At 48.0% G+C, this 25,315-nt stretch overlaps 1 protein-coding gene across 1 annotated transcript; it reads right to left on the bottom strand.

Annotated features, from left to right (window-relative positions):
* Window positions 1–1,568: 1,568 nt before the first annotated feature.
* Window positions 1,569–24,115, bottom strand: NOP9 (NOP9 nucleolar protein). Its single transcript, XM_058183291.1, has 11 exons — window positions 23,954–24,115; window positions 15,836–16,068; window positions 14,160–14,567; window positions 12,716–12,841; window positions 11,659–11,800; window positions 10,283–10,472; window positions 9,045–9,185; window positions 8,201–8,314; window positions 6,654–6,887; window positions 3,729–3,834; window positions 1,569–2,016 (listed from the first exon to the last, which is right to left on the bottom strand). The coding sequence occupies exons 2-11, from the start codon at window positions 16,044–16,046 to the stop codon at window positions 1,859–1,861; spliced, it is 1,830 nt and encodes a 609-aa protein (XP_058039274.1). The 5' UTR covers window positions 16,047–16,068; window positions 23,954–24,115; the 3' UTR covers window positions 1,569–1,858.
* Window positions 24,116–25,315: the final 1,200 nt, after the last annotated feature.

A 25,315-nucleotide genomic window follows, 5' to 3' on the forward strand; every position in this document is an offset into this window, starting at 1 on the left:
TCTGGGAGTTGAAGTCCACCCATTTTAAAGTCAAAGGTTGCTAACTCCCATGCTGGCTGAGGAACTCTGGGAGTTGAAGTCCACCCATTTTAAAGTCACAAAGATTGCTAACTCCCATGCTGGCTGAGGAACTCTGGGAGTTGAAGTCCACCCATTTTAAAGTCAAAGGTTGCTAACTCCCATGCTGGCTGAGGAACTCTGGGAGTTGAAGTCCACCCATTTTAAAGTCAAAGGTTGCTAACTCCCATGCTGGCTGAGGAACTCTGGGAGTTGAAGTCCACCCATTTTAAAGTCAAAGGTTGCTAACTCCCATGCTGGCTGAGGAACTCTGGGAGTTGAAGTCCACCCATTTTAAAGTCACAAAGGTTGCTAACTCCCATGCTGGCTGAGGAACTCTGGGAGTTGAAGTCCACCCATTTTAAAGTCAAAGGTTGCTAACTTCCATGCTGGCTGAGGAACTCTGGGAGTTGGAGTCCACCCATTTTAAAGTCAAAGGTTGCTAACTTCCATGCAGGCTGAGGAACTCTGGGAGTTGAAGTCCACCCATTTTAAAGTCAAAGGTTGCTAACTCCCATGCCGGCTGAGGAACTCTGGGAGTTGAAGTCCACCCATTTTAAAGTCAAAGGTTGCTAACTTCCATGCTGGCTGAGGAACTCTGGGAGTTGAAGTCCACCCATTTTAAAGTCAAAGGTTGCTAACTTCCATGCTGGCTGAGGAACTCTGGGAGTTGGAGTCCACCCATTTTAAAGTCAAAGGTTGCTAACTTCCATGCTGGCTGAGGAACTCTGGGAGTTGAAGTCCACCCATTTTAAAGTCAAAGGTTGCTAACTCCCATGCTGGCTGAGGAACTCTGGGAGTTGAAGTCCACCCATTTTAAAGTCACAAAGATTGCTAACTCCCATGCTGGCTGAGGAACTCTGGGAGTTGAAGTCCACCCATTTTAAAGTCAAAGGTTGCTAACTTCCATGCTGGCTGAGGAACTCTGGGAGTTGAAGTCCACCCATTTTAAAGTCAAAGGTTGCTAACTTCCATGCTGGCTGAGGAACTCTGGGAGTTGAAGTCCACCCATTTTAAAGTCACAAAGATTGCTAACTCCCATGCCGGCTGAGGAACTCTGGGAGTTGAAGTCCACCCATTTTAAAGTCAAAGGTTGCTAACTTCCATGCTGGCTGAGGAACTCTGGGAGTTGAAGTCCGCAAGTCTTAAAATGGCCTACTTACAAGATTCCCTCCCTTCCTCCGATTTAAACCAGGGTTGTCAAACTCTTATTTCATTGAGGGCCACACCAGGGCTGTGTTTGATCTGAGGGGGGGGAGGGTGGCTGGGGTGTGTGGCCAACTGGATGGGCATGGTTAGTTTGGCGCCACTCCCCAAAGTGCCGACATGTTTCCTTTTTGCATTGGGTAGACCAGGATGGCTCGCGGGCCCTATCAGACCACGTCGCGGGCCGTATCCGGCCTGCGGGCTCCGAGTTTGACACCCCTGATTTAAACCAAGGCTACAGGAAGCTGTGGACAAACGCAGAACGTCCAACCAATCTACCTGAAGCAAGACGTGACAGCCACCTGCAAAGAATCCACTGCCTTTAATACCTACAAAAATAGAAATAAATATCCATTTGAGCGTAAGAGTCAAGAAAGGCGGTACCCGGAGCAATTTTAAAGCTCTTTTTTTCCGTTTTGGACGACAGTTCCCATCCCGAGCTGTCCCAGAGCGATAGGTTTCCTGGAGAGTTTTTGAAGGCTCTTCTGGGCAGATTCGGGCAGAGGGCGAACCCCAAAAGCCCGCTTAAGGAGCTAGTCCTCTTGATCCCATCGGTCGACCATTTTTATTTTTTTTTTGTCCGACCAACTCTAGTTCAATCCTCCAGGATCTCGGCGAACAGATCCCTCCGTTTTTTCTCCGCTTGCTGGTGGCTGTCCCAATCCCGACGGCGTTTGAGGAAATGGGTCAAGGCAAAGTTGCGGACGAGGTGGTGGCCGAAGGGGTCGTATCGTAGCTGGGGCTCGTGCGCCGCTGGGAAAGAGAGGGAGAAAGAGACGGGAGGGCTAAGTTGGAGGAATGACTCCAGGGCACAAATAAGGGCTGTGAGAAATTGACAGGCTGGGTTCAAACGTGTCTTTCGTCCGGCTCCATCTTAGGCTGTGTGAACGCAGCCACCGGAAGTGGGGGATTCCGAATTATAGCCTGCCAGGTTAAGAGTTGCGAAGCTTTATATGTTTTGTAACTCGGTGTTTCTCAACCTTCGGCCCTCCTTTTAAGAAGTCTGGCCGGGGCCCTTTAAACTATGCTGGCCGGGGGATTCTGGGAGTTGAATGTCCAAACATCTTACAGGGCGCAAGGTTGAGAAATGTGGTGTCAAAGGACAGGGAGCGGAGACTTGAGATGGAGGGGTTTCTGTAGCCAAAACAATGTTATTTTCTCTTGAAAACCAAGGACGTTTCTCCCACCTGGTCGGAGGAAGGCGGAGTGATGCCAACCGGTTGCGTGATTGGACCACGTGACTGATTGTTTTGAGAAAGCAAACAAACATTTACTTATAGGTAACAGGCACCTTCAGAGTCGGTTTTCACCAGGTATGTGCCAATGTGATAATTCCCCGATAAATGTAATTTTTGAGGAATCTAAATGCCTCCGAGTCTTGCTTGCTATGGATTTATTACTTAGAAGCCTGACCACATGGCTTCAATTGAATGAACCCCTTTTCCACTATGCTTAACAAGGCAAATTTAGAACTCCATAAAAATACAGCCAGGGATATAGGGAGCCTATTCCTCAAGGGTAGGGAAGAGGAAGAGGAGGAAGGGAAGTGGGAGGGAGAAAGGAAAGGAAGGGAAAGGAAGGGAAGGAAAAGAGAGAGAGTGAAAGGGTGGGGAAAAGGGAAGCAAAGAAGGGAGATGGAAGGAAGGAAGGAAAAAGGAAGGAGGGAGAGTAGGAGGGTGGAAGGAAGGAAGGAGAAAGGAGAGGGTGGGAGGAAGATGGGAGAGAAGGAAGGAAGGAAAAAGGAGGGAGGAAGAGAGGAAAGAAGGGAAAGGGAGAGAGGGAGGGAGGGAAGGAAGGAAAAGGAGGGAGGGAGGGTGGAAGGAAGGAAGGAAGCAGAAAGGAGAGGGTGGGAGGAAGATGGGAGAGAAGGAAGGAAGGAAAAAGGAGGGAGGAAGGGAGGAAAGAAGGGAAGGAGAGAGAGAGGGAGCGAGGGAGGGAGGGAGGGAAGGAAGGAAAAGGAGGGAGGGAGGAAGGAAGGAAAGAGGACGGAGGGAGGGAGGAAGGAAGGAGAAAAGGAGGGAGAGAAAGAAGGAGAAAGGGAGGGAAGGAGGAAAGAAGGGAAAAGGAGGGAGGAGGGAGGAAAGAAGGAAGGAGGAAGGAGGAGAAAGGGAGGGAGGGAAAAGGAGGGAGGGAGGATGGAAGGAAGGAAGGAGAAAGGAGAGGGTGGGAGGAAGATGGGAGAGAAAGAAGGAAGGAAAAAGGAGGGAGGAGGGGAGGAAAGAAGGGAAACGGAGAGAGGAGGAGGGAGGGAAGGAAGGAAAAGGAAGGAGGGAGGAAGGAAGGAAGGAGGAGGGAGGAAGGAAGGAGAAAGGGAGGGAGAGAAGGAAGGAGAAAGGGAGGGAAGGAGGAAAGAAGGGAAAAGGAGGGAGGGAGGAAAGGAGGGAGGGAGAGAGGAGGGAGGGAGGAAGGAAAGAAGGAAGGAAGGGAAGGGAAATGAAGGGAAGGGAAACTCCTTAACTCCTTACCCAGTTCTTGGGCCAGCTCCCGTCTGCCTGGCAGGCTGGCTCTGCCCCAAATGGCATCCAGAACGCGGCTTCCATGCTTGGAGCAGGCGAGAGGCAGGAAGTGGCCCTGAGAATCCAAAGGAAAAAAAAGAGAGAAAAAAAGGGGGGGGGAAGAGAGATGGGAGGGTTGTTAAGTCCAGGACCTGCTGTAAGTTAACGGCCGCAACGGCGCCCGCTATTGTGCCGACTGCGGAAATGAAACGGGGATTTTGGTGTAGAGAAGTTGTTTTTTTTTGTTTTTTTTTGTTTACATTTATACCCCGCCCTTCTCCGAAGACTCAGGGCGGCTTACAATGTATAGGGCAATAGTCTCGTTCTATTTGTATATATTTACAAAGTCAACTTATTGCCCCCCCAACAATCTGGGTCCTCATTTTACCTACCTTATAAAGGATGGAAGGCTGAGTCAACCTTGGGCCGGGCTCGAACCTGCAGTAATTGCAGGCTTTGTGTTCTTAATAACAGGCCTTACCAGGCAGAGCTAAACCGGCCCATAAAGTTGACACGTTATTGGCCAAGAACCCAGACGATTGGCCGATGTTAAGGAAGTTTTTACAATGCAACCAGGTGTGCCGACCTGGTATTTATTTATTTATTATTTATTTATTTATTTTATTAAATTTTTATAGATCGTAGGCTTTTTTCCACAATAACAAAAAGAGGTTGGCAAAAAATGGCAAATTGCCAAGTCAGCCTCAATTTACGACTGTTCATTGACCTTGAAGTTCAGCGGCTCACCAAAAAAAAAAAAAATCCTCGGACTTACAACCATCGCAGTCGAGCAATCAAAATTCGGACGCTTGACAGCTGGTTCCTATTTATGACGGCCGTAGCATCCGGGGTTGTGTGTGTCACATGACCGCCATTTGACAAGCTAAGTCCACGGGGAAACCCAAATTCACTTAACGACGGTGCTCCTAACTGAACAACCACAGCAATTCGTTTAACAACCGTGGTAAGGAAGGTCGTAAAATGGGGCAAAGTTCCCTTCACGACTGTCTCGTTTAGCAACTGAAATTCAGGGCTCAGTTGTGGTCGTATGTCAAGGACCACCTGTGTACCTTTGTATACTGAGAGAATATGCACCAAGAAAGATTCCTTGTGTGTCCAATCACACTTGGCCAATAAAGAAATTTTATTCTATTCTATTCTATTCTATTCTACAGCTTTATGAAACTATGTCAAAGTCTGTAATTCACTTAACAACCATGTGGTTCACTTAACATGGTTTGTTTAACCTTTTTTTGTTGTAAAATTAGATGTGGCTCACTTTCCTTAGCAACAGAAATCCTTGCCCCAATTCTGGTCGCAAGTTGAGGACTACCTGTATACCTCTTAAGATGAAAAATCGGAGCGAGTAAATGATATTTTTTTTATCTCTCTGTAGAATCTAGATTAAAGACGGAAAAATAGAAAGATCTTAAGCTGTCTCGAATAAATGGAGTTTGAATGAAAGTCGCTTGGATGCAGAAATAAGTAATTGGTGTAAAAAGAAAGATATTGAAATGCTTTGGTTAGATGTAATTAATAATAACCAAACGTCGTTCTTGGTATGATTCGCAGGAAAGTACGATAAATTATCAAATTTTTCTTGGTAGATCGAAAGAGTGAAGTTACTACATTCTATTGAGCCCAAAAAAAGCAGAAACGGAATCTATGGATTATTACCAATAATCATAAACCCCACTGCTAATAATATGGGGACATGCTTGCCTTGAGGACTAGAAACCCTGTAAAATGAATGCCTCCAGAAGCTTAATCCAGCACCCAAATGACCATGATGTGATAGTGACCAAGAATCTATTTCTGCATTTCTCAACATTTGGCCGTTTTAAGACACGTAGAATTCAATTCCCAGAATTCTCTTGCTGGCAGGGGAATTCTGGGAGTTGAAGTCCACATGTCTTATAAGTTCTAATTCTCTGCGCCCCACCCCCACGCATGCGCGTGCAACCTACCCCACTCCTGGCATGCGATGGCCTGGTAGGGCCGTTTTTCTCTCACCTGGCTCCAGAGCCCCTCTATGAGTCTCTGGAGGCTGGGGACAGCAAAAAAAGTCACTTCCTGACTAACTGGAAGTTGGCAAACGGGCCGTTTCTGGCCTCCGGATGTGTGTGGGAAAGGCCATTTTCACCCTCCCCAGACTCATAGAGAGGCTCTGGAGTCAGATGAGAGAGAAAAACAGGCCTTCCCCACCACCACCCCCAGGCCCTCCGGAGGCAGGAAACAGCCTGTTTCCCTACTTCTAGTGGGCCCAGAAGGCTCGAAAATCAGGCCAGAGCTGAGCTTGCGTGCCCACTGATATGGCTACGCGTGCCATCTGTGGCACGCGTGCCATAGGTTCACCCTCACGGGTCTATATGGTTTAGGGCAGAGGTATCAAATTCAAGGCCCGTGGGCCGGATCCGCCAACGCGGTACTTAGATCCGGGCCGTGGGGTCGGCCTGGGAATATCTGCTGGCCAAAATGGGGCGTGAGGGGGGGACGCATTTTCAGCTGGCAGAGTGCTAGAGGATGTAGAATTCAAAAACGGGATGCTGGAGGCCCTCACGTGCCACCCCTTCATGCCCCGTTTTGGCCAGCAGTGCTGCAGGAGGTGTCCGTCCCATCTTTCCCCCTCCCCGCCCCCGCCGACGAGAACTACAATGCTGATCTACCCGTCGAAGAAATCCAGTTGGACCCCCCTAGTTTAGGGTGAACGTCAAAACAGACCCAGCCTTGATTGTTATCATCACAGCCGCCATCTTGATTTTTTTTTGTCCGGGTGCGATATGACACGACACCCCTGCACAGTTGACTCCACGCAGCAAAACACACGCGATTGGCCCTTATTGGCCCTCCAAAACCCAGCGTGGAATCTCCCCTCCCGGACAACTGGGGACTTACCTTGAGCTGGCGCAACACTTTCCGCCTGGCCTTTTCGGAGACGGAGGGGCTGGCCAAGAGGGCATCGAAGACGTGGCTCCCGGAGGGATCGCAAGCCAAGGTTACCAGGTCCGCGGGCGGCATGGCGGCCAAGCTGCCCAGCACGAGGGAAGGGTCTGCGAAGTGCAGGAGATGCTGCAGCATCAGGGAACCATGGTAGGAGACGGTGCTCAGGGCTGGGGGCGTCGCATCTTCCTGGAGGAAAAAACGAATCCGACAGGTGTGGTGGAATGAAGTCTGGATTCCTGGTGTGACCCAGGCCCAAGTAGGCATTATTAAACGCAATCAGTTCAAAAACAAACAGACTTTATTAGAACAGCTGAGAATTAAACTCATTTTCAGCGTCCATCCAAACTAAATCAAAGCACATTCTTCCTAACACAATTCTTCAGTCTTATCACCAACCTTGGTCTAATTAGGCAAATCGCCAATGGCTTTTCTTGGCAAAAGTACAGAAGCAGAAGACGCCGACAAGAAATAAATGCAGCAAGACAAGAAACAAGTCTATCAACATTGTTTTCCGACAAAGAGCCCAAGAGCCGTTGCTGGTCTTTTAAGCCTTACGGAAGGGGCCAATCATCTCTTGGCTCTACTCCTGAGTCGTCCTCTTTGCTTGAGCTGCTCTTCTCATGTGTGCATTAGGAACAGGCCCCTCCTGTTCCTCTGCCTCACTACTGTCAGCCTCTGGAGGCTCGAGTCCACACTTCACTCCCCAATGGTCCTGGCCCCACCTTTGCCTCCGACGCAGAGCCCTCATCCGGGCCTTCCCCAGCCTCCAGGACTGGCCCATGTTCTTCCTCAGCCTCATCGCTATCCGACTCTGCGACTCTGCTGCCAGTTCCGCAGGTGGCTGGCGGACCACAACAATTCCCAGGAGGGAGGGGCCACATTCCAGAGGACCAAGAGACAGCCAAGTTTGGTTGGGAGGTAGAGAGTTAAGACGGCTCCTCCTTAGCAACTCACACAGCAGCTCTTTTAACAACACAAGCACAGGAATAGAAAGCCCTCAATTTACGACCATTTCTTTAGTGACCGGAGTTACGACGACACTGGAAAAAGCGACTTACAACAGATAAATTTGATTGGGAGACCTGATCAGCACGAAGGCTGAGTATAGGACACGCAATGCAGTAATACAGATAGTCCTTGACTTACAACAGCTGTTAACTGTTCAATGATGCTGGGAAAAATGACTTATGATTGTTTTTCGCACTTACGACTGTCGCAGCCTACTCAGTCAGGTGCCCGCTTGGCCATGGACGCCTATTTATGACGGCTGTGGCGTCCTAGGGTCACGCGATCCCCGTTTGCGACTTTCTGACAAGCCAAGTCCATGGGGGGAGCTGGATTCGCTTAACGACCGTGTGACTGACTTAGCAGCGATTCGCTTAACCAAGGTCGTAAACCGGGGCAAAACTCGTTTAACAACGCCCTCTCACTCGCCAAAAGAAACCCGGGGCTCAGTTGTGGCCGTAAGGTCGAGGACCACCTCTAGTTGTCACACTTACCTGCTCCTTCTCCTCCTCCTCCTCCTCCCCATAGTAGACCTCGTACGCCAGGACGGAGGCGAGGAGGGGGGCGCAGGCCAGCCGGCGGGCGGGGAGCTCCCAACAGTGGAAGGCCTGCGTGGGGGAAAAAAAACACCACCCAACTCAAAGATTTGGCAGAGAAGACGGAGTAGAAAACTAAGCAGAAAAACAAGCAGGGTGTTGTGACTCGTCCTTCCTCCTCTCCTCAGCCGGGCCCCTCCCGTTTCCAACCGGGCCTTTTATCAGACTCCGAGTCTGATAATGAAGATGAACGGCCTGTCATGCCTCCAGCCCCCGGCCCTGGCCCCATGCCCGGAGAGGATTCAAGGAGTGAAAGGAGAAGCCCAATAAACCTCACTCATACAGCGTGTGTTCCTTTGGCTCAGCCTTCAGAGCAGGAAGCCAGCCAGGTGCTGGAATTACTCGGGCCTATTCCCTCTGACCCCTCCCTTTCCCAGATGCTGACAGCAGATCCAGCCGAAGACAATTCACAGTGGGTGGACCCTCGCTTCTGGAGATCTGAGAGGCGACGCCAGCAGAAGGACGGGTGGGGCAGGCCTGGATAAATGCTGAGTCATGGAGCCACACCCCACAGCCTATATAAAGGACCTGCTTTTGCCATTCCAACCTTGAGTCAAGCAAAGTCTTCTCTAGTTTGCTGATATCAGACTCTACCGCTGAAGTCACAACTTGGACTCCTGCCTGCCCTGATAAACCTCGAAGGAACTTGGCAAGCTCCAGAGGCTTCGTTGCCAAGTTTGTTATGGACTTGTTTGACTCGTTCGTCGGAGTGGGGGTGGGACACGACACAGGATTTGCTTACCTCCAAGAGCAACTGCAAGACCTCCGGCTGGTGGACGCCGCGTTTCCGGCAGGCGCCTAGGAGTGCCGTGATGATGCCGAGATGCTCCAGGGCCAGGATTTCTTCCAAGCCGGGGCCCAGCTCCTGAAATAGCTGCCCCAGCTGGGGACAGGGTATAAATGAGAAGACCCCCTTCCCCCTCTTCTAAGCCGGCAAGGGATCTGTTTGATTGATCTGCAACGGTTCCTATCGGATCGCTAGCAGTTGAGGGAGCAATGCTCTATAATTTATTTAGTTTTATCTTGACTTTATTATTTTTATTAAGTAACTCAAAGTGGTTGAACCTATCTCATATTCCCCCCCTCAATAACAACTCTTTTGAGGTGGATTGGGCTGAGACAGACTGGCCCAAAGTCACCAAGCTGGCTTTCATGCCCAGGTGGGACTAGAACTCACTGTCTCCTAGTGATTGGCCCAGTCACCTACCTGGCTTTCTTGACTAGGATGGGACTAGAACTCACCATCTCCTAGTGATTGGCCCAAAGTCACCCTACCAACTCACCCAGCTGGCTTTCATACCCAGGTGGGACTAGAACTCACCGTCTCCTGGTGATTGGCCCAAAGTCACCCAGCCAGCTTTCATACCTAAGGCAGAACTAGAACTCACCATCTCCTAGTGATTGGCCCATAATCATCCAGCTAGTTTCTATGACTAAGGTGGGACTAGAATCACCATCTCCTGGTGATTGGTCCAAAGTCACCCTACCAACTCACCCAGCTGGTTTTCATGCCAAGGTGGGACTAGAATTCATCATCTCCTAGTGATTGGCCCAGTCACCTACCTGGCTTTCATGACTAGGGTGGGACCAGAACTCACCATATCCTGGTGATTGGTCGAAAGTCATCCAGCCAGCTTTCATACCTAAGGCAGAACTAGAACTCACCATCTCCTAGTGATTGGCCCATAATCACCCAGCTAGTTTCTATGACTAGGGTGGGACTAGAACTCACCATCTCCTGGTGATTGGCCCAGTCACCCAGCCAGCTTACCTACCTAAGCCAAACTAGAATTCACCATCTCCTGGCTTTTAGCCTGGCGCCTTAGCAGTCCCTTCTGCCATCGGGGAACCAAAAATCTAGTCCTGCCCCTTCAAAGCCTTACCCAGGTCTGTCCTTGCTTAGCTTGTGAAGATCAACCAAAATGGACGACACCCCGATCTAATCCAGCTGAGAGGCCATCACAACACACACACACGTACCAGTTTACGTGAAGCGGCCTGGATGAGCCGTTGCAAAGTGAAGTTGGCCACTTTGTGAGCCGCCAAGACGCGCAGCTGTCCCTTCACGTGAGCCTTGTAGAACGAGCGCAACGCCTTCACACCCGACACCTCTAGGACTTTGTCCAGAACCCGGCTGCAGGTCGCGTCCTTCAGAAACACCAGGAGGTTGCTGAGCAGGGACGAACAAGCAAGACAATAGTGGGTTCCACTTATCTTCGCTACCGGTTCGGAACTGTGAGCGCACGCGTGCTTTGGGCACGCGCAGAGTGTCCGTGATGATATCCAGGCAGGTGGGCAGAGCTTCCCGCCACCACCATTATCGGTTCTCCCAAACCGGGACGAACCGGTAGAAACCCACCACTGAAGCACGACAGGGGCACGAATGCAACTCTATTGTCATCACACACAATCACACGTGCTAGAAATCTCCAAAGCCCAGCCCAGGAGGGGGAAAAAAGGCTAAAACTACGAGGATTTTCCTCAGCTTAACGGACAACTGGCAGCAGAATTTCCATTGGCTAAACAAGGCGGGATTTTATGAACTTTCCGCCACGGCGGTTAAGCCAATCGCTGCCGTCGTTAAGGGAATCGTGTGGCCGTTAAGCGAATCCGGCTCCCCCCCCCACTGACTCTGCGAGTCAGAAGCCGACTGGGAAGGTCTCAAATGGCGATCACGCGACCCTAGGATCCCGCAATCATCAGAAACGCGAGCCGGCTGCCAAACTCCTAAATTTTGATCACGTTACAGTGCAGATTCTGGAACGGTCGCAAGTGCGAGGACTGGTTTTTCAGGACCGTGGCGGCTTCGAACGATTGCTAATTGAATGGTCTCAAGTCGAAAGTTTTAATGCTAAGTTGTGTTGAGAATATGGGTCTAATACAATATTTCTTACACGGGTAGTCCTTGAGTTACGACCACCACTGAGCCCCAAATTTATGTCGCTAAGTGAAACATTTGTTAGCTGAGTTTTGCCCCGTTTTACGACCTTTCTTGGCAACAGCTGTTAAGTGAATCCGGCTTGTCAGGTTACAAAAGGGGATTACGTAACCCCTGGACTCTGCAACCGTCATAAATTATGAGTCAGTTGCCAAGAATTTTGATCATGTGACCAAAGAGATGCTATAATGGTTGTTAAGGGTGAACAACAGTCCTAAGTTATTTTGTTTAGGTGCCGTCGTAACTTTGAACGGTCGCTAAATGTTCTAAATCAAGGACCATCGGTACTGCACCACTTTTAAGACAGATGGACTTCAACTCCCAGAATTCCCCAGCCAGCCTCGCAAACTTTTGCAAATGACTCCTCCCACCAATCCCCACCCACCCCCAAAACCATCCAACCAATCCAACCGCCTACCTTTGCTCAGCCGCCGGGTTACAGCTGCTCAGGTAGCCAATCAGGGCCTGGCAGAGCTCAGCACACTCTTCAGGCAGCTTTCTGTGTAGGATCTCCAGCGCCACCTGCAGGCAGAGGCTGAAATATTTGTTGGTGATGAGATCTAGAGGGAAAACAGGTTTAGTTTAGTAAGGATCTTGGTTAAAGTATGGATCTTGGTTAAAGTCAGACCAGAAAGGATATATATAGAAGGATTTATAAATGATCATCGTGATCATCTTTTAACGACGCCGTAACCCCTTGCGAGGTGGAGTCTTGGCAACTGAATGGAGCTAGCAGACGATTTTTTAATGGCCAGATGCTTTTCCTGTTGCCAATGCGGAGTTTTGTTCAGCAGATATATTTCTTAAGAGAAATATTGCCTATCGCCTAGGATCGAACTCACAGCCTCCCGGATTGTGAGGCAAGAGCTCCACCTTCCCTAAACGTATCTCAAGCTTACACTTTCCCATTCACAGGCATACAGGTTGCCCTCACGGCCATTTGCTTAATGACTTTTTGAAGTTACGACAGACCCCCATAAAAAGTATTTTAAGACCTCCAATTTATGACAGCCCCACCCCCACCCCATGGTTATGGATCACAATAACCGACCTCATAAAAGGTACTTACAACCCCTCGTCAAAGTTACGACTGTCCCCCCGCCCCATGGTCACGGGATCGCATTTCAAACACTGCAACAGGCTCATATTTACAACGGGTTGCAAAGTCCCTGAGTCACGTGACCCCAATTTGCACCGTTTTTTTTTCTAGCAGGCAGCAAATAACATCCGTTCGTAGGAAGGATTCACTTAGTGACATCTTGATTCACTTAACGACTGCCGTGAGTCGTTTGACTGTCATAAAAATGGCCGTAAAATCGAGCCAGCTCATATGGAGACCCGCTTAACGACTTCAACGACTTATCACGGAAATGCCATGCTCGCTTGCTGTCATTAAATGAGGACTACCTGTATTCGCTGGAAAGCTGTGCAAGACCGCTGTTTTCCCACCTGCCCAGCAGATGGCAGCATCTCACCTGGAATTTGTTCCTGGAAGCAGTCTTTGAATTCCCGTAGGAGGGAAAGGAAACTGATGGGGACTTCAAACACCGCTGGTCCTTCCCTCCCCACCTTTGAACTCTTGGCCCAGGAAGGAAAAGGCCCTAAGATGATGGAAAAGGGGAAGAAAAAGGGGAAGGGGTAAATTAGACGCCCTGATTTTCCTGCAAGGAAAAGATTAATGCATTGCCATTTGGTCGAAACACCTGGCAAAATATGGCATTAACCAGGGAGTCCAACAACCTTGGCAATTTTAAGACTTGTGGACTTTAATTCCCCGCCATGGCTGGCTGGGGAATTCTGGGAGTTGAAGTCCACAGGTTGAGGACATCATTCCACGAGTTGAGGACTTCCTATAGGGAGTTATTTGTAAATATAATAAAGGTGGGGTACAAATAAATAATAAAATAAAAAATGAAATGAAAAAGTAAACAATGAATAAATAAAATATAATAAAAATAAACTAAAACTTAATAAACTATAATACAAAAAGAATAAATTAAAACTTAATAAAAAGTAATATAAGAAAATGAAATATAATGAAAAACAAAAAATAAAATATAAAATAAAGTAAAAGAAAAAATAAAACGACAATAAAAGAAAAAATAAATAAAAGAAAAATATAAAATGAAAAGAAAAGCAAAAAATAAATTAATGATAAAATAAATAAAAATAAACAAAAAATAAACAAAATAAAAAATAAAATAAAATAATAAAATAAAATAAAGTAAAATAAAAAATAAAAATAAAATAAAAAATAATTAAAATAAAAATATGAAATGAAATGAAATGAAATGAAAAACAAAAAATAAATTAGCCATAAAATAAAAAATAAATAAAAAATAAACAAAATAAAAAATAAAATAAAATAATAAAAAATAAAATAAAATGAAGAAAAATAAAAAACGATAATAAAATAAAAAATAAATAAAATAAAAATATAAAATGAAATGAAAAACAAAAAATAAATTAGTGATAAAATAAATAAAAATAAATAAAAAATAAACAAAATAATAAAATATTTTAAAAAATAAAATAAAATAATAAAATAAGGTAAAATAAACAATAAAACAAAAAATGAATAAAATAAAAATAAAAATATAAAATAATGAAATGAAAAACTAATAAATTAGCGATGAAATAAATAAAAATAAATTAAAAATAAATTAAAAAATATTAAAAAATAAAAAAATAAAATAAAATAAAATAAAATATATAATAACTAGATGGGGGACAGTGGGCTGAGAAGGAGCTGACCCGGACTACCTGGGAAGCTTCCATGAGTGAATGGGGGGGAGACCATTAACCCAGGTCTCCTCATTCTCACATTATTCCCACATTGGATCTTAACAGGTAGGAAAGTGGGCAACACCCATCCCCGCAACCACAGGACGGGGGATGAATTCAGCGGCCACGACTCACCTGAGCCCGGGAGCCCCCGTCCGCCATCCGACCCAACCCGGGCTCCTCCCAGGACCTGCAGCAGAGTCCGCACCACAAAGCTGGCGTGGGCGTCCAATGCGAAAGTCGTTAACTCCTCCCGAAGACTCTTCCCCAGATCCAGGACGAGTTCTTCCAGCGCCCGGGCCTCCTCGCCTCCTTCCGAGATCAGCAGTGGCACCCTCCATAGGGCCCCTTCCAAGATGTGGGCCCCACAGGGGTGGCAGGCGACCAGGCGCAGGGAGGGGAGTAGGGCCCGGAACAGAGGCTCCAAGCTGGCGCCCGAGGCAGACGGCAGCAGGGCCTGGAGAAACAGCGACCCCGAGGGATCCAGGGCCAAAGGCACCGCCGCACCCGTGGCCTCCGTCAGGACGTTGCTCACAAACAGACCTACGGGGGACAAAATAACGACCATTACAGGGAGTCCTCGACTTACGACCACCACAAGGAGCAGAACTTCCCCTTGCTAAGCAAGGCGATTGCGAGACGGGCGCCATTTTGCAAACTTTTCTGTCAGGGTTGTTAAGCGAATCACTGCCATCGTTAAGTGAATCACTGCAGTCATTAAGCCAATCCGCCATTCCCCCATTGATTTTACTTATCAAAAGCCATCTGGGAAAGTCGCAAATGGCGATCACAGGACGTTGGAGCCATTGTCAAGAGAGGGTAGTCCTCGACTTACGACAGTTCATTTAGTAACCGTTCAAAGGTACAACGGCGCTGGAAAAAAAGTGACTTACAACCGTTTTTCAGAGTTACCACCTTTTGCAGCCGCCCCGTGATCACGTGATCATGCTTGGCAACTGACTCGCATTTATGACGGTCGCAGTGTCACAGGTCCCTTTTGCAACCTTCCAACACACAACGTCCGTAAGGAAGCCGGACTCACCTAACCACCATGTGACTAACTTAACAACTGCCGTGATTCACTGAACAACGGTGACGAGCAAGGTCATAAAAGGGGACAAAGCTCACTTAACAAATGTCCTCCCTTACACAACCGAAATTTTGGGTGCAAATGCTGGTTGCCGAGCTCCCAAATTTGGATCACGTGATGCCAGACAATAGTCGTAAGTGTGAGGAGCAGCTGTAAATCGCCTTTTCAGTGCTCCAAATGGCCGCTAAACAAACTGTTGTAAGACAAGGACCACCTTGTACCATCCGGCTCAGTGTTTCTCAACCTTGGCGAGTTGAAGATGGGTGGACTTCAACTCCCAGAAGTCCTTGCAACACCTCCCATCTTCCCAAATTTCTGAATTTCCAATGGATCAGGCTATGGCCTGGTCCTCCTCAATTTACGACCGATCGCTTACCAACCGTTTGAAGTTTGAAGGACCAATGGCTGTCCCCCCGTGGTCACATGACAATCACCGCCATGTGCACATAAACAGTCACGTGATTTCATTTTACGGACATTTTGCCCCCAAAAATGGCATATACATCCAAGCTTATGGCAAACCAGCTCATAGTCAAAACACGGGTTCACTTAACAACCGTTCCCACCCCCAAAAAAGGTCATAAAACTGAATCGGTCCCATGGATGACCCAAGTTGCAAACGTCACGAGTCGCGGCGCTGATGGGCAGCGTCCATTACGGTCGTAAGTCGAGGATTTCTCCCACAAGCTTTCCAAGCGCTTTGCGTCTCCCTAAATCTTACTTTTTTCCTCATCGGAAGCAAAGCCAGATTTGAAGGTCTCGTGCGCCTGGTGGAAATAGTCCGCCACCGCAGGTTCCAATTTGACAGTGCCTCCTCCTGTGATCGCCTCGGGGTCTCCTTTCCCGGGCTTAGAGGCAGGCGAGCCACGTCGTCTCTTCTGCTGCTCTTTGCTGTTTTTCGCGCTTTTCTGACGGTGGGCAGGGGGTCCCATCCTTCTGGATAGCTCAGCCAGCCTTCCGAGGGGAAATCGAGGAAATGAACAGCAAGGAAAAGTGTCCCTTTGAACGGTGAGACAGGCAGCATATAAATTCAATAATTAAATAAAATAATAAAACCTGTATATTTAATAAAAACAAAACATCAATTTAATAAATGAATAAAACGAAACATCAATTTAACAAATAAAAACAAAACATCAATTTAATAAAACATAACTAAAAATAAAATAATTCTAATCAATAAAAAATAAAACACATACATTTAATCAATAAATATAAAATTAAAAGAGAGAGAAAGAGACAAGGGCATTGCAGAGGGATGGTGAATATGCAGCAGGAGTCCGCTTGCTATAGCCAGACCAGGAAAATATAGTATCCTCCCAGAAAAAAAATAGTAAACAAAATATTTATTTGATTATACATGTTATAACAGTTGCAAGTATTGTTTTTGTGCAAAATTGGAAAGGAGAGAAAATACCTTTAGAAGAAGAAATAATTTTTAAAAATTTAGAATGTGCAGAAATGAAAAGAGATATAGATAAACAAATTAATAGTTATGTAAGAGAATGGTATAATTAGATTAATGCATTTTTGGAGAAACGTTTTTTTGTTTTTGGGGTTTTGTTTTTTTATTTGCATTTATATCCCGCCCTTCTTCGAAGACTCAGGGCGGCTTACACTATGTTAAGCAATAGTCTTCATCCTATTTGTATATTTATATACAAAGTCAACTTATTGCCCCCCCAACAATCTGGGTCCTCATTTTACCTACCTTATAAAGGATGGAAGGCTGAGTCAACCTTGGGCCTGGTGGGACTTGAACCTGCCGTAATTGCAAGCAGCTGTGTTAATAACAGACTGCATTAGCAGCCTGAGCCACCAGAGGCCCCTGTATTAAATGTTGTAATAGATTAAGCGTGAATGAAAACAGAAGAAACAACAAAAAGACAAAAATATGGAGAAAACACCGAGATGTCACATGGAAGGAATGACTGGTGTATTATGTGTTTGTTTGTGTATAAAATAAACTAAAAAATTCAAACAGAAAAAAGACCAGGAAAACATCCAGGTTAAAATCCTCTTGCAGTTTCAGTCTCATTGAGCCCACCTCACAGGGGTGTTGTGAGGATGAGATGGACAAAAGGAAAGAGCAGGCTAAACCCTGAGTGTGCATTTGACCCCTCAACACGTTGCGGTTGAAACAATCTTTTGGACGCCAATATTTCGGAAACATCCCATGATCTAAGTCATAGGGGGCTACGTATAATAGAGCTTTATATAAGAAATATAAAATTATATAATATGCTATACTTATGCATGTGTGCATTTAGCCAGTTTGATCAAGACTAGTGGTTGGGTGTTTGCCAGTTTGACATAACAAAATAGACTTACATTTAAATGGATTAACATGTCATGTAAAATATGAAATAAACAATACAAATAAAATATTAACATACATACATACATACATGATATATATACACATGTACACACATGCACATATACAGTATGCATTTCATTTTCATTTATTTTCATTTATTTGATTTTTATACCGCCCTTCTCCCGAAGGACTCAGGGCGGTGTACAGGCAAATAAAAACAAACAAGACACTATATATAAAATGTAAATTAAAAAACTTATTATAATTTGCCTAAAAATTTAAAAATATATAAAAACTAAAACCCCGTTTAAAATTAATAATAACTATAAAATCCATAAAAGTTAACCCAGCCCCGCGCGAATAAAAAGATGTGTCTTCAGTTCGCGGCGAAAGGTCCGAAGGTCAGGTATTTGGCGTAAACCCGGGGGAAGTTCGTTCCAGAGTGTGGGAGCCCCCACAGAGAAGGACCTTCCCCTGGGGCCGCCAGCCGACATTGCTTGGCGGACGGCACCCTGAGAAGTCCCTCTCTGTGAGAGCGTACGGGTCGGTGGGAGGCATATGGTAACAGTAGGCGGTCCCGTAAGTACCCAGGCCCTAAGCCATGGAGCGCTTTAAAGGTCATAACCAAAACCTTAAAGTGCACCCGAAAAGCCACAGGAAGCCAGTGCAGTCTGCGCAGGAGAGGTGTTACATGGGAGGTACGCGACACTCCCTCTATCACCCGCGCAGCTGCATTCTGGACTAGCTGAAGCCTTCGAGTGCACCTCAAGGGGAGCCCCATGTAGAGAGCATTACAATAATCCAAGCGAGAGGTAACGAGTGCGTGAGTGACTGTACACAAGGCATCCCAATCAAGGGGCGCAACTGCCGAACCAGGCGGACCTGGTGGAAGGCTCCCCTGGAGACGGCCGTCAGATGATCTTCAAACGACAGCCGCTCATCCAGGAGGACACCCAAGTTGCGCACCCTATCCTTTGGGGCCAGTAACTCGCCTCCAACAGTCAGCTGCAGCTGCAGCTGACTGAATCGAGATGCCGGCATCCACAGCCACTCCGTCTTGGAGGGATTGAGCTTGAGCCTGTTTCTCCCCATCCAGACCCGTACGGCTTCCAAACACCGGGACAACACTTCTATAGCTTCGTTGGGGTGACCTGGGGTGGAGAAGTACAGCTGAGTATCATCAGCGTACTGATGGTACTTCACCCCAAAGCCACTGATGATCTCACCCAACGGCTTCATGTAGATGTTGAACAGAAGGGGCGAGAGAATCGACCCCTGCGGCACCCCACAAGTGAGGGCCCTCGCGGTGACCTCTGCCCCCTGTCAACACCGTCTGCGACGGTCGGAGAGATAGGAGGAGAACCACCGATAAACGGTGCCTCCACTCCCAATCCCCAGCCGGGCGCAGCAAGATACCATGGTCGATGGTATCAAAAGCCGCTGGGAGGTCTAATAGGACCAGGGCAGAGGAGTAACCCCTGTCCCTGGCCCTCCAGAGATCATCCACCAATGCGACCAAAGCTGTCTCCGTGCTGTAACCGGTCGGAAGCCGGACTGGAACGGGTCTAGATAGACGGATTCTTCCAGGTATTGGGGTAGCTGGCGCCACAGCACTCTCTACAACCTTCGCAACAAAGCGAAGGTTGGAGACTAACGATAATTTCCCAAAATAGCCGGGTCCAAAGAGGGCTTCTTAAGGAGGGTCTCACCACCGCCTCTTTCAAGGCGGCAGGAAAACCCTTCCAACAAAGAAGCATTTATAATCCTCTGGAGCCAGCCTCGTGTCACCTCCTGAGTGGCCAGCACCAGCCAGGAAGGACACGGATCCAATAAACATGTAGTGGCGGAGCCTCCCAACAACCTGTCCACGTCCTCGGAGCCACAGGGTCAAATTCATCCCAAACGGACTCAACATGACGTGCCTCCTCTCCCTCGCTTGGTTCATCCCAATTTCGGTCCAGACCATCCCGGAGCTGAGCGATTTTGTCGTATAGATAACCACTAAACTCCTCGGCACGTCCCTGTAACGGGTCATCCCGCACCTCCTGATGAAGGAGGGAGCGGGTCACCCGAAACAGGGCGGCCGGGCGGTTATCTGCCGACGCAATGAGGGTGGAGGCGTAGGAACGCCTCCTCCCTCATTGCCACTAGGTAGGTCCTAGAATAGGACCTAACTAGTGTCCGATCAGCTTCGGAATGACTGGACCTCCAAGTGCTCTCTAGGCGTCTTCTCCGGCGTTTCATCTCCCTCAGCCCCTCGGAGAACCAAGGGGCCGGACGAGATCTGCGCCGGGTCAGAGGCCGCAAAGGCACGACACGGTCCAAGGCCCCAGCCGCGGCCTGTTCCCAGGCCGCAACTAGTTCCTCAGTCGTGCCGTGGGCCAGATCCTCAGGGAATGGCCCAAGCTCCGTCAGGAACCTCTCAGGGTCCATCAGGCGCCTGGGACGGAACCAACGTGTAGGTTCCGTCTCCCTGCGATGGTGGGTGGCGGTTCGGAAGTCCAGGCGAAGGAGAAAATGATCTGACCATGACATTGGTTCTGTTACTAAATCGTCTAGTATCAGATCATTTAACCACTGACCAGAGATATAAATCAGATCCAGCGTGCCTCCCCCCATGTGCGTAGGGCCATCATTTACTCGAATCAGGTCCAAGGCCGTCATGGAAGCCTGGAACTCCCGAGCTGCAGTCGATGATAAGCCAGCTGATGGCAGTTGAAATCCCCCATAACTATCAGTCTGGGGGTCTCAACTGCCACAGTGGCAAATAACTCCAGCAGCTCGGGCAGGGCTGTGGTCACGTAGCAAGGAGCCAGGTACGTGATCAACAAGCCCAACTGATTCCTATGGCCCCACCGCACATAGAGGGATTCACAGCCGGCAATCTGAGGAACAGTGGCCTCCCTCGGCTCTAGATCTTCCCTAATGACAACCGCCACCCCTCCACCCCTACCCTGGACCCTCGGCTGATGGAATGCTCGGAAACCTGGGGGGCACAGTTCAACGAGGGGAACCCCCCCCTCTGGCCCCAACCAGGTCTCCGTAATGCCCATAAGGTCCGCGGACTCCCCCTGAATAAGATCACAAATCAAGGGGGCTTTATTTGCCACGGACCGGGCATTACATAACATCAACCTTAGATCCAGGCTCTGAGGATCATGGCTGCCTGAGGAACGGGTAGGGACTAAGGGGCCGGAGCACGTGATCGCTGTCAGACATCGAGCACGTGCTCCCCACACTCGATATGCCCCCCCCTCCGCCATATCTGCCTCTCCCACTTACCGTACAGATTGAACCACCCTCTAGTCCTGGAACAAACCCCTCCCCCCCTGCCTTCAGACCAGATGTAATAGTGCCGCGAACTGGCACCGGGGCTGGATCCCTCCCCGACGGGTTCTCCCCTGCACCCGTCTCGACCCTCCCCCCCTTTAAAAAACCCTTGTTTAAAAATCTATTTAAAAAACCCCATACATTCTTCTTAGCAGCATGCCACTTCTCTGGGTCCCAAAACCCTTCGTTGAGGTAGGCCCTCGATAACTTGGAGGGCCATTCCTGCGAGGCGGGGGAACCTCGCAGTCGAAGAAGGTCAATAGGCGAGTATCTCATGGAGAAGAAATAATAAAAGGCAAAAAAGGGGTCCATCCCTAACCGGTATAGGCATCACAATCCTTCAAATGACCCGGTCAAGACACGCTGTAAGATGTTAAAAATTTAGAAAGTTCTCTCTCGCCAAGCTGTTAATGGTGATAAAAAATGCGGCCAAAAAAAAGCCACCAGCGTGCCTAACGCGGCCGAAGATGACGCAGCAGAAGAGGGTAAGCACGGCCAAAACCAAGGCCGCCACATATCGTCGATGTCGTCGATGGAAATCGTGGCCGATAACGGGGCCACTAACATACCTCCACTGCAATTAAAGTTCGCAGGCCGCAGGCCGCGGCCAGGAACAGGCTGGGAACAGGCTGGGGGTCAGCCGATGTCCAGATGGATTAAAAGTCCGAACTCATACCGCCGCTGATGGTAGCCGCGGCGCAGGCTGGGGGTCGGCCGATGTCCAGGCCGATTGAGAAGACCGAACTCATACCGCCGCTGATGGTAGCCGTGGCGCAGGCTAAGAGGTCGGCCGATGTCCAAGGCCGATAGGAAGTCCGGAATCAGCTGATGGTAGCCGCGGCACGGACGCCGCAGATGGGTGGACCTCAGGCCACACCAGGCCGGAAACCCCCCCCCCATCGCCCGAAACTGGCCGCCGCATCCGCTGCCTGTCCACGGCTCCGTTCTCCGTTCTCGGCAACCGAGGGTCTTCCAAAGCCCGAAGGCCTCTCCCTCGGTTGCCGACATGCTGCTCTCCCGGAGCCAGCTGCTCTCCCGGAGCCGGAACCAGGCCGGAACACACACCCCCATCGCCTGAAAATGGCCACCGCCATCCGCTGCTCGTCCGCGGCTCCGTTCTCAGCAACCGAGGGGCTTCCAAAGCCCAAAGACCTCTCCCTCGGTTGCCGACATGCTATCTCCCGGAGCCAGCGATCCAAGCAGCCCGGCGGTCGGCAGAAGCAACGCCTCGGCCAGGGAATGCCCCGCTCGCCCTCTCCGCGAAATCAGATCGCCGCCATTTCGCGCATGCTCAGAAGAATATGCATGTGTGTATATAGATTGTGTGTGTATATTTTGTGTATACTGTGAGTATATTGTGTATGTGTGCATATATATAGGTGTGTGTGTATATGTGTGTAGTGTGTATGTGTGTATTTGTGCTTGTGTGATATGTGTGTGTATATACACACATATATACATATACGATATACATTTATATACATACACATGTGCACACATGCACATATACAGTTTGCATGTGTGTATATATATATTGTGTATATTGTGTGTGTATATAGGTGTGCGTGAGTGCATATATGTGTATACCTGTGTGTAGTGTGTATGTGCGTGTATGTGTGTATGCGCATGTGTGTATGTGTGCGTATATATGCACATACACATGATATACATTTGTATACACATACATGTACACATGCACACACAGTATGCATGCGTGTATATATATATTGTGTGTATATGTGTGCATATATATGTGTGCATATATATGTGTGCATATATATGTGTGCATATATATGTGTGCATATGTGTGCATGTGACCACAAACACGAAGCCAAACAACAGCAATGCAGCTCACCAGCTCAAATCCCCCTGCAACTCAGACTAATCTGAGCACAACCAAGCCCCCACCCAAACAGGACACACCCCCAGCCAATCAGAGCACAAAAAAAAACCCATCCAATCAGAGCACAGCCAAGCTCCCACCCAATCAGTTCAAACCCCCACTAGCAGTTAAAAAGGAAGAAACAGCTGCAATCACACATTGCTCCCAGAAGCACAAAGCTGAAGCCTGAAGATGACGAATGAGACTTGAAACGTCGCCAAGGCACTTCCAATTTTACGCGGGAGAAAACCCGAATAACCAAAGACCTACATACAAACACCCGTGAAAACCTCAGAAAACACACACACACACACACACACACATATATATATATGTAGGTCTTTGGTTATTCAGATTTTCTCCCGCATAAAATTGGAAGTGTCTTGGTGACGTTTCGACGAAGTCTCATTCATCATCTTCAGGCTTCAGCTTCGTGCTTCTGGGAGCCCGAATAACCAAAGACCTACATACAAACACCTGCAAAAACCTCAGAAAACAAATATATATATAGTGTGTGTATGTGTGCATGTATATATGTGTGTGTGTGTGTGCATATATGTGTATGTGTGTATGCGCATATGTGCATGCATGCGTATATACGCACATATACATGATATACATTTGCATACACACACGTGCACACACGCGCACACACCATGCGTGTGTGTGTATATATATATATTGTGTGTATATGTGTGCATGTATATATGTATGTGTGTGTGCATATGTGTGTGTGTGCATATAGGTGTGTATGTATATTTATACACATACATACATATATACGTCCACATACACCTATGTCTATACGTGGATATTATCACCAATTCACAGATTCTGTTATGGTGCAATTAATTGCGCAGCCTTTCACTCTAACCCGAGGGGGGGGGTGTCTGAGAACTTGGCTCCTTTAAGACTCGGTGGACTTCAACTCCCAGAGTCCCTCAGGCCGCTTGGCTTCAACGGGTCTTGAAAGAGCTTTGCTGGCTGAGGGATTCTGGGAGTTGAAGTCCACCAAGTCTTAAAGGGGACCAAAGTTCGCAGACCCCTGCAAGTCTCACAGAATCCCACCGGATGGAAGGAGGCGGGGGGGGGTTGTTTCCCTTTCAAAGCCCACCTACCCAACATTTCCAAAACTCCTCCGGAGGCTCCAAGGGGGCAGAAAAGACCCTTTTTTTCCCCCACCCGCCACCAGCCAGGCGGCAGCTTCACCGGTGCGATCCCTGCCTGCAGACCCAAAAGAAGCCTTTGCCAAGAGGGGTGGAGGGGAGAAAAAAAAGGAAAAATCAGAATATTTTGACAAGACTCACAGGAAACGCTGCTTGGCTCCCTGCCTGGATCGCGCGGAAAAAAAGCGATCAGAGGATCGCGCGCATCTTCCACCCGCCGGCCGCTTTTTTTTTTTTTTGCAAACCCGCACGGAGCACGTGGACGCCCGGCCTTCTCTGCGCCTGCGCGGGATTCTCCCCGGAACCAGCTTCGCCACGTTCGCCCACCCGACCTGCCCCGCGGCGCCGGCCACACCTCCCGGAAAAGCAGTGCGCTCGTGACGTCATCGTCCCGTTCGCTCATTGGCCCGTTCGCTCATGGCGTCATCCATTCATGCATTCATTTATTCATTCATTCCTGGTGAGGTCCGCCTGGTTTCTCAAATGAATGAATGAATGACGGGAGGGAGGGAGATTTCTTTTAATTCTCTTGAGATTGCTAGTAACTGCACTTTGGGGGCGGGGGGGGGGTGGATACCCATCCTCCCCAGCCAAAGGACAAGAACAGGAATAGGATAGGATAGAATTCAGAATAGAGTGGAATAGAATAAATACTCAGAAGGGGAGGATGGGCTTGAGGGAAGAATGGAATAACAGAGTTGGAAGGGACCTTGGAGGTCTTCTAGTCCAACCCCCTGCAGAATAGAATAGAATAGAATGAAAAATCTTTATTTATTTATAATTACATTTTTATACCGCACCATCACCCGAAGGACTCAGGGCGGTGTACAGCCAATATTAAAATACACATAACACTATGATATAGATATAATAAATAAACACTATTTAAAAACAAATATTTAGTGGCCGAATCACTAAAACGGTCGAAGACCGATTAAAAACCCATTAAAATTTCGCTAAAATACATTCTTAGGCTAGTCCCGCTCGGTGAAATAATAAAGTTATTTATTGAAAATGTGAATTGAAAACGTACTTGTTCATCCAAGCGGGACTGGCTTAATTCTTAATTTTTAAATTTTGAATGTTTTGAATTTTAATAATTTTAAATTGGGTATTCTGTTTTATTGGGTCAAATTTGATGGTTTTTAAATTTTTCGGCCATTATAGAATATGTTATTTTAATTTGTTGTTTTAAAATTGTACATTGTATTGATTTAATCTGGCTGTACACCGCCCTGAGTCCTTTGGGAGAAGGGCGGTATAAAAATCTAAATAATAAATAAAATAAATAATAAAAAGTCTTTAGTTCACGTTTGAAGGCCCGGAGGTCGGGGAGTTGGCGTAACCCTGGAGGTAACTCGTTCCATAGGGCTGGTGCCGCCACAGAGAAGGCCTCCCCCTGGAGGCCGCCAACCTACATTGTTTGGTCGACGGCACCCTGAGGAGGCCCGCTCTGGGAGCGCACAGGTCGTTGGGAGGCAATCGGTGGCAGAAGACGGTCTC

The sequence above is a fragment of the Ahaetulla prasina genome, chromosome 4 (genome assembly GCF_028640845.1).
Source record: "Ahaetulla prasina isolate Xishuangbanna chromosome 4, ASM2864084v1, whole genome shotgun sequence".
Taxonomy (NCBI): domain Eukaryota; kingdom Metazoa; phylum Chordata; class Lepidosauria; order Squamata; family Colubridae; genus Ahaetulla; species Ahaetulla prasina.

Bases quoted from the DNA above. Each gene is read 5' to 3' on its own strand.
- NOP9 (XM_058183291.1), bottom strand. From the start codon at position 16,046: ATGGGACCCCCTGCCCACCGTCAGAAAAGCGCGAAAAACAGCAAAGAG. The intron at 8,315-9,044 runs GTAAGCAAATCC...TCCCCCACGCAG, and splicing joins TCTTGCAGTTGCTCTTGGAG to GCCTTCCACTGTTGGGAGCT. The intron at 3,835-6,653 runs GTAAGTCCCCAG...TTGGATTCTCAG, and splicing joins AAGTGTTGCGCCAGCTCAAG to GGCCACTTCCTGCCTCTCGC.